Source organism: Tenrec ecaudatus, chromosome 3, assembly GCF_050624435.1.
Source record: "Tenrec ecaudatus isolate mTenEca1 chromosome 3, mTenEca1.hap1, whole genome shotgun sequence".
Lineage (NCBI taxonomy): Eukaryota > Metazoa > Chordata > Mammalia > Afrosoricida > Tenrecidae > Tenrec > Tenrec ecaudatus.
The window spans coordinates 122751745-122760145 of NC_134532.1; the positions used below are offsets into that span (position 1 = coordinate 122751745).

At 41.2% G+C, this 8401-nt stretch overlaps 1 protein-coding gene across 1 annotated transcript; it reads left to right on the plus strand.

Annotated features, from left to right (window-relative positions):
• Window positions 1-1697: 1697 nt before the first annotated feature.
• On the plus strand, window positions 1698-8081 carry LOC142443075 (large ribosomal subunit protein eL31-like). The gene is made up of 3 exons (XM_075544680.1): window positions 1698-1730; window positions 2689-3056; window positions 8015-8081. Exons 1-3 carry the CDS (start codon window positions 1698-1700, stop codon window positions 8079-8081), a joined length of 468 nt encoding a protein of 155 aa, XP_075400795.1.
• The last annotated feature ends 320 nt before the right edge of the window (window positions 8082-8401 follow it).

An 8401-nucleotide genomic window follows, 5' to 3' on the forward strand; every position in this document is an offset into this window, starting at 1 on the left:
TGGTAAAGCCTATGGGAGCAGGGTCTTCAGGATTTTCATTTGCTGATGGGGCGCAGCTAAGGTTAGTGAGAAACAGCAGCAAAAATCTGCCAATGATTGGAACTTGGAATGTGTGAAGTACGAATCTAGGAGAATTGGAAGTGGTCAGAAATGAAAATAGAATGCATAAAAAATGATATCCTAGGTATTTGTGAGTTGAAATGGACTGGTATAGGTCATTTTGAATCTGAAAATGTTATGATTTACTCTGCCAGAAATAATACAATCAGCATGACTGCTGCTGCTGCTGGTGTTGTGTCACCGAGTCAGTTCCTGCCTATAGCAGCCAAATGCACAACAGAGCCAAGCGCTGCACGGTCTTCCAGGTTGTTCCTGTGCCTGAGCCCATCAGAGCAGCCACGGTGCAAATCTAAATGGCTTCACATTCATGGTAAAAAAGGACATTGAAAAATCAATTGTGAAGTATAATGCTGTCTATGATAGAATTATATCTATCTGCTGTCAAGGATATCCAATCAATACAACTATTATTCAAATTTAAGCACCAACCACAAAAGCTAGTGAGGAAGAAACTGAAGAATTCCATCAATGACTTCAATCGGAAATTATTCAAACATGCAATCAAGATGCATTGATAATTACTGGTTATTGGAATACAAAAGTTGGAAACACAGAGAAAGGAACAGTACTTGGAAAATAGGGATTTGGTGACAGAAAGGGAACTAGAGATTGCATGATAGAATTTTGAAAAAACAATGACTTGTTCATAGCAAATGCTTTTTTTCAACAAGACAAAAGTGACTATCCACGTGGACTCCTCCATATGGAATACACGGGCCAGACCATCAATGGCTGTGGAGCAGACTATCAATTGCTAGTAGGTAACTTCAAGGTAAAGCTAAAGAAAATTAAAACAAGTCAACAGGAGCCAAAATCCTACCTTGAATCTTTCCCACCTGAATTTCAAGAACAGATGAACACATTGAACACTAAGGACAGGAGACCTGATGAGCTGTGGGAGGACATCAAGACCATCACTCAGGAAGTAAGCACCGAAGGTCACTCAAACGGTCACTAAAAAGACAAGAAAGAAAGAAAAGATCAGAGTCCATGTCAGAAGAGACTCTGAAACTTTCAAAGTAGCTAAAGCAAGTGAAAGAAATGATGAAGTTAAAGAGCTAAACAGAAAATTTCAATGGGCAACTGGAGAAGACAAAGCCAAATATTATGATTTTTTAATGTTTGGATTTATTCTTTTTTAAATCATTTTATTGGTAGCTCTTACAGATATAACTTTCCAGAGTTCAATCACATCAGCAGTATTGTACAATTGCTACCACAATCAGTTTCCAAACATTTTCTTTTTTCTTAAACTCCTTGATATCAGCTCCCCTTTGTCCCCTCCCCCTCCTACCATACCCTCCAGGCACCTTTACATATATATATATATATATATATATACACATACATATGAATAGTGTTTTTTCTGATGTATCTTACACAATCCAATATAGCCATCCACACACAATTGCATTATTCATTTCCAGCTAATGGAGTTATATAGTCATCAATGCTATCAGCTCCCCCTGCCCCCATCTCCCCCCTTCCCATACCCTCAGGGAACCATTACTCATGTGACTGTTTCTGAAGGGTTATCAGTCTTGACTTTCAGGTACCTAGCATTCTTAAATACACAAATGAACAGCTGCAAATCTAACACGCTTAATGAGGTCAAACAAATAAAAAGCATAATAATAAAGGGAGGAAGTACTAAAAAAACAGAGGATAGTTATACGGTTCATCAGTGCCATGCTCACCCTGGGTTCATCATCCCTTCCATGTGCCCCTTCTGAAGGGACTGTTCAATTATCTGACAGTGGGTCTTGGGTCTCCACTAATTCCACACTCCTTCACAGCAATTTGGTTTAAGCCAAATATTGTTAGTGCTTCCTCCATCCCCACCCCTAAACCCCCACTATCATGACCCCAGTTCTACCTTACAAAGCCAGCTGGATTGGAGCACATACACTGGTACAAATACGAGCTCTCAACACATGGAATTCAGGGCAGAATAAGCCCCTCAGGAGCAATCATGGGAGTAGTGATGCCATGAGGGTAGGGAAGGTGAAAGGAGAGGAGGGAGAAAGGGGGAACCAATCGCAAGGATCGATATAGAGCACCCCACCTACCCACGCACCCCTGAGGGGGATGAACAACAGAAACATGGGTAAAGGGAGACAGCGGATGGTGTAAGATATGAAAATAATAATAATACATAATTTATCAAGGCTTCACAAGGGTGAGAGAGTGGGGGAGGGAGGGAAAAGGAAGCTGATATCAAGGGCTTGAGTGGAAAGAAAATGGAAAAATGATGATGACAATATATGTACAGATGTGTTTGATACAAATGATGTATGGATTGGTATAAGAGCTGTAAGAGCCCCCAATAAAATGATTTTTTTTAAGAAAAGACTGATTGCCTTAGGTAAATCTACTGTATAAGACCAGTTTAGAGTACTGAGAAGCAAGGATGGTATTTTGAGGACTAAGGTGTGCCTGACTCAAGTCATGGGATCTTCAATTGCCTCCTAAGCCTGTGAAAGTTGGACATTGAAGAAAGAAGACTGGAAAAGAGTTGGTGCATTTGAATAGTGCTGCTGGAAAAGGTACCATGGTCTTCCTTTCCAGCCTGGTCCCGGTGCTGTGGCTCCCGCGAAGAAGGGCGGTGAGAAGAAGAAGGGCCGTTTGGCCATCAACGAGGTTGTGACCAGGGAATACACCATCAACATGCACAAGCGTATCCATGGTGTGGGCTTCAGGAAGCGTGCCCCTCGGGCGCCCAAGGAGATTCGGAAGTGTGCCATGAAGGAGAGGGGAACACCAGATGTACGAATCGACACCAGGCTCAACAAAGCTGTCTGGGCCAAAGGAATCAGGAATGTCCCGTATCATATCCGTGTGCGGTTGTCCAGGAAATGTAATGAGGATGAAGATTCCCCAAACAAGCTCTACACACGGATTACCTACGTGCCTGTCACCACTTTCAAAAACCTACAGTCAACGTGGATGAAGACTAGTGGCTGATTATCTAATAAAGGTTTTAAAACTGCAACAACAAAAAAAGTACCATCGACTGCTAAAAAGACAAACAATGTGCCTTGGAAGACATTAGACCAGAGTGCTCCTTTGAGGCAAGCAGGGCGAGTATGTCTTACATACATCGGACATGTTGTCAGGAGAGGCCATTGCCCGGAGGAGAACATCGTGTTTGGTACAGTAGAAGGACAGTAAGAAAGAGGAATTCCCTCAAGGGGATGAACTGACATGCCTGTACCCATGGGTTCCAGCATGGGAATAATTGTGAGGATGGTGCAGGACCTGCGTGTGTTTTGCTCGGTTGTGCCTGAGTCCCTGTGGGTCAGAATATGCCTTCGATGGCACCTAACAATAACAGTAACTCTGCATGACCTAGAAGCCGGATAAGCATGGAGCACACAGAATGCAATTAAATCAATGTTGATGCACTGTGCAAGACATGAGTAGTATGGCTGAACAATTTATGTAGAAATTGTTAAATAGGAACTTAATTTTTTGTGTAAATCATCACTGAAAAAAAAGAAATATTATTTTTGAGAGAGAAAAAGAACATCCTAAGTGAAGAAAGGAAAAGTTCGTTCAAAAGCAGGAAAGACTCCGGAACTTGATCTGGGACATAGAGTAGCAAAAGCAAATGAACTGAACAGAAGGCTTCAAAGAGTGGCCCCAGAGGACAGCGTGAAGCGTGGAATGACATGTGCGAAGATGTGGAGGTATCAAACCAGAAAGCAAGAGCATGCTTGGCTTTTCTCAAGTTGAAAGAAGTGTGATAGTTAAACTGAGATTATTAGGAAGACGGAACGGAAAGAACACAGGTAAAGCTGATTCAAGAAAACTTCCCAATTTTCTTGAAATGAGATAGAGGGAGGTAATAGACATAAAATGAGATAAAGTCATGGACATATTATTGTTAGAAAGAGGTCCCAAATCCCTCATGTAAATGCCGCATGTGCCCAGGACCCCTCATTTCTCTCAGGTGCAAACTCTCCCTGTGCTGGTGCTGAGGACAAGAAGAAGCTCAGCCCTCTCTGGGGAAATGGAGCAAGTGTCCGAGTTTGTCGTCTGTGATTTCTGCAGTCTGTGCAGTCTCCTCTCCTTCTGGGTGGATGCTCTTTCCTCCTCCAGGGAGTGCTTAGAGACACACGTGTAGGCAGCACTTCAGGTTTTCCCTCGTGTTTGTTTGGAAATAAATCATCTTTTAAAAATAGCAATCTCCAATAACTTCCAGTTTCGAAAAACAGTAGCAACAACAAAAACCTAATTAATTCTAATCCTCAGTACATGCCTTTATCTGATTCCTAGAGTAAATGATTAAGGTTAACATAGTTTAAATGTTAAGCCCAGTATCAATCACTTACTGAAACATAATTAATAATTTACCCCTCCTGGGCGTAGAAACTGTTTTTAATCTGAATTTAAAATGCACAATTGCCTGATTTTGGAAAGTCTATGACACCACCACCCCATCATCTACATAGTCATGACCTCACAGGTGGTGCTGGGTGTCTGTCCCTGGCCAAAAAAAAAGTTCCCATGAACCTGAACTTTCTGAGTCTCTGGGAGTTACATCAGCCTCTTCAGTGCAAAGGGTTTACCTGCTTACAAGGCTACAGATGCTTTGTATTTAATAATTTATGTAGGTACAAAGGAAAAGAGAGAGAAGAAAGAAATGGGAAGGACAGGTGGAAAAAAAGACAAGAGAGGGAAGAGGAAATGAAGCGGAAGTAGAGAATATTTTATAAAAAATAAAATAAAAGCATGTTATACTACAATATCAAGAAAAAGAATTAAAGATGGGTAAATATAATTATAGTCATATCATTTTATTTAAACACAAAGTCTTTTTGTTGGGTTATCTTCAGGTGGAAATAGTAAATAAAGGTCAATTGCATTTGGATTTTCCAACAACAATAATAGGTAGAATATAACAAGAGGCCAAGAATCCACTGATTTTTTTTAATGTTGATTATTTTCTTGAGTTCTTGGAAGGTTATATAGAAATATTTCAAAATGCCACGAACTATCAAACCCTAATAAAATTACAGAAGCACAACTTAAGACTGATTGATTTGTAGAGAAATGCTGCTGACCTGTGCCATACTAATTCCCTTCCCACCCCTACAACCTTGCAAAGCCTGCTTTCCCAGAGGTCCTTGACCATGTAAGTACTGAGCTAAGATGACCAACTTCAAACCAGATCCTTTATCCCCCAATTCTGATTAAATGAACTTGTCTAGATAATTCAGAGATAATTCCTGATGCAGTACCAGCTTTTCACTCTATGATTGACTTCTTAGAAGCCCATAAGAAGACCATTTTCACAAAGCAAACCTGAGAAACACAATCTATCACAGTCTAATAATAGGATAAAATACTTGGAATTAGAACTGCCTAATAAAATCTGGGAAGTGCGGTCACTGTCATAAGTAGCCCCAACATGATCCATCAAATACTGGAGTCTGTGCTGTGGAATCCTCCTTCATCAAGAGAAAGAGCCAGGTCGCTTGTTCTTCCTTTAGTGAGAATGTTTCAAATCTAAAGTTTTGTGAGGGACTTCAAAAATTTAGTGGAAATTTGCCATTACCATTTAATTCCATTTTCCATAAACTTTTTGAAGCCCTGCCCCACTCCTATCTGTGTTTCTTTCCATTCCAAAAAGCATAGAAATCGTTTGCTGCCAAGATTTCTGAATCCATGAAAGGGTCTGAGTTTCTTTAGTCCCCCCTCTGTCACTTATTGTGTAACCCTGAGCAGTTACTTCACTTTCCTGGGACTCTTCTCAGATTTCTGCTTCCGGGGTGGAAGGGGCAGGGGGGCGTGGGGGTAGAGGTCATAATAATACTTATCTCAAAGGGTAGTGTGTTAGGCCGGGGTGATTAGAAAAACAAATCCAGAAACACTAACATGTGTAAGAGACAGCTTGATATCAAAAAGCAAAGTATATTAAGAAAACACCCCCGCCCAGTCCAGATCAAGTCCATAAGTCCAATACTAGTCAAAAAACTTTTTTTCAGACTCTTGCAGTCAAATGCAATGATGTGAAATGCAGGAAGATCACAGGCCGGTAGGTGCAAAGTCTTGTGGATCCAATGGCAATGGAAGCATCTCAGTGCTGGCGTAGGTCTCCACGTGGCTCCTCCAGCGTTCTGAGTGGTTCTTCAACAGGAAGTTGAAGCAGAGAGAGAGAGGACTCATCCAAGTCTCCAGTGGCTTGTCAACAGGAAGACCAAGGCAAGAGAGGGAGATGAAGTTCCCAGAATCCTCATGAGAAGGCCACACCCATAAGGAGGCATCATCAGGCTGTGATCTGGTTGACAGGCTAAACTCCACACCTATATTTACTTATCAAGTTGACATACAATTATGTAACTTCCACAGGTAGTGCCAAGACTTAAAGGAGATAAAACATTTAAGCAGTTAAAATAGTGTTTGGCACATACCAAGTGTTGAATATTTAAATCTGGATCATTAAAGGATTAACAGCAGGCCTACAAGTCAAATTGAAATTGAGTGAAAAGTGGGAAAGTGAAGCATTTAATGTGAATCTGAATGGTGAAACATGGCAATTAGATAACTGACTCTGCGACTAGACATAATTGTGAGGATGGCGCATGACTGGGTGATGTGTCATTCTGTTGTGCTGCACATAGGACTCCACCTAGCAACAACAATAATAGATCTAACCTATTATTAGTCAGCTGTCCTGTCATCTGAGGATATTCTATTCCACACAAGGTGTTTGCAAGTATAATAAAACATAATCATGTAAATATTTGCAATGACAGCAGAGTCTCAGAGAGGGCACTGCATCAAATGATATCAGTAGAGGTATGTTTGCCCAGCAAAACTCTCCAAACTCATCTAATCAATTCCAACTCAGAGGGACTCTATAGGACTGTCCCTGTGACTAATCTTTACAAGAAAAGAAAGTCTTATCGTCCTCCCACTGAGCAGTGGGTGGGTTTGAACTCTCAAGTTTGCATTTAGCAGCCCAACATATAATAACTATACCATTAGGGCTCCTTGATCACCCAGTGGGGGGTTAGGAAGAGTAGACAGTACAGTCATGCTCCACTTAGCATGCATGATGCCATTGTTGTTAAGTGCCATTGAGTCAGTTTTGATTCATAGCAACCCTACGCACAACCGAACACAACACCAGGTGGTCCTGCGCCACCCTCACAACTGATATTGTGTTTGAGCCCATTGTTGTAGCCACTGTGACAACACAGCTCACCAAGCATCTTCTCCTTTTTCACCCACCCTCTATTTTACCAAACATGAGGTTCCTTTCCAGCAGCTGGACTCTCCTGATAATATGACGAAGTGCAGAGAAAAAGTCTCACCATCCTTGCTTCTAAGGAGCATTCTGGCTGTACTTTCTCCAATATAAATTTATTTATACATCTGGCAGTCCACAGTGCATACTTTTTTATTTTTTTAATCATTTTATTGGGGGCTCATACACCTCTCATCACAATCCATATGTACATCCATTGTGTCAAGCGCATTTGTACATTTGTTGCCATCATCGTTTTCAAAACATGTTCTTTCTACTTGAGCCCTTGGTATCAGCTCCTCATGTTCCCTCCCTCCATTATGAGCTCTTGATCATTTATAAATTGCTATTATTTTTCACGTCTCACACACTGTACATACTTTTAATATTCTTCCCCAACACCATAATTCAAATGCATCAGTTCTTCTGTGGTCTTTCTCATTCATTGTCTCACTTGCACACCCACATGAGGTGATTGAAAACAGCATGGAACACAAAGTTGCACCTTAGTGTTCAAAATGACATCTGCTTTTTAAGACTTAAAAGAGGTTTTTGGAGCACATTTTCCCAATAGACTTCCTCACTCACTTCCATCAAGTTGATACCGACTGACTCACAGTGCCCTAGAAGACAGGGTAGAACGCTCTCTGTAGATCTGGGGAACTGTAACTCTAGTGGAGTAGAAAGCCCTGTTTCTCGTGAGTAGCAGCTGGTGGTCGTGAACCACTGACCTTGTAGATTGTAGCACAACTCATAACCACTATGCCACCAGGGCCCCTGTCACTTGATTTCTTGACTGCTGCTTCCATGAGCATTGATGTCCACGGAAAATGAAATCCTTGACAATTTCTATCTTTTCTCCTTTTATCATGATGTTGTCTGTTGGTCTAGTTGTGAGGATTTTGGCTTTCTTTATAATGAGCTACACTCCGTAGTGAAGTCTGCTGTGTCTGATTTTCATCAATGAGTGCTTCAAGTCCTCCTGGCTTTCAGTAAGCAAAGTTAGTCAATAAGCCTTCTTCCAAT

What these genes read in the sequence shown, in the direction of transcription:
- LOC142443075 (XM_075544680.1), top strand. Translation starts at nt 1,698, where the DNA reads ATGAACAGCTGCAAATCTAACACGCTTAATGAG. An exon ending in AATCTAACACGCTTAATGAG is followed by an intron (nt 1,731 to 2,688) that starts GTCAAACAAATA and finishes CTTCCTTTCCAG; the next exon opens with CCTGGTCCCGGTGCTGTGGC. An exon ending in ACCACTTTCAAAAACCTACA is followed by an intron (nt 3,057 to 8,014) that starts GTCAACGTGGAT and finishes AAGACAGGGTAG; the next exon opens with AACGCTCTCTGTAGATCTGG.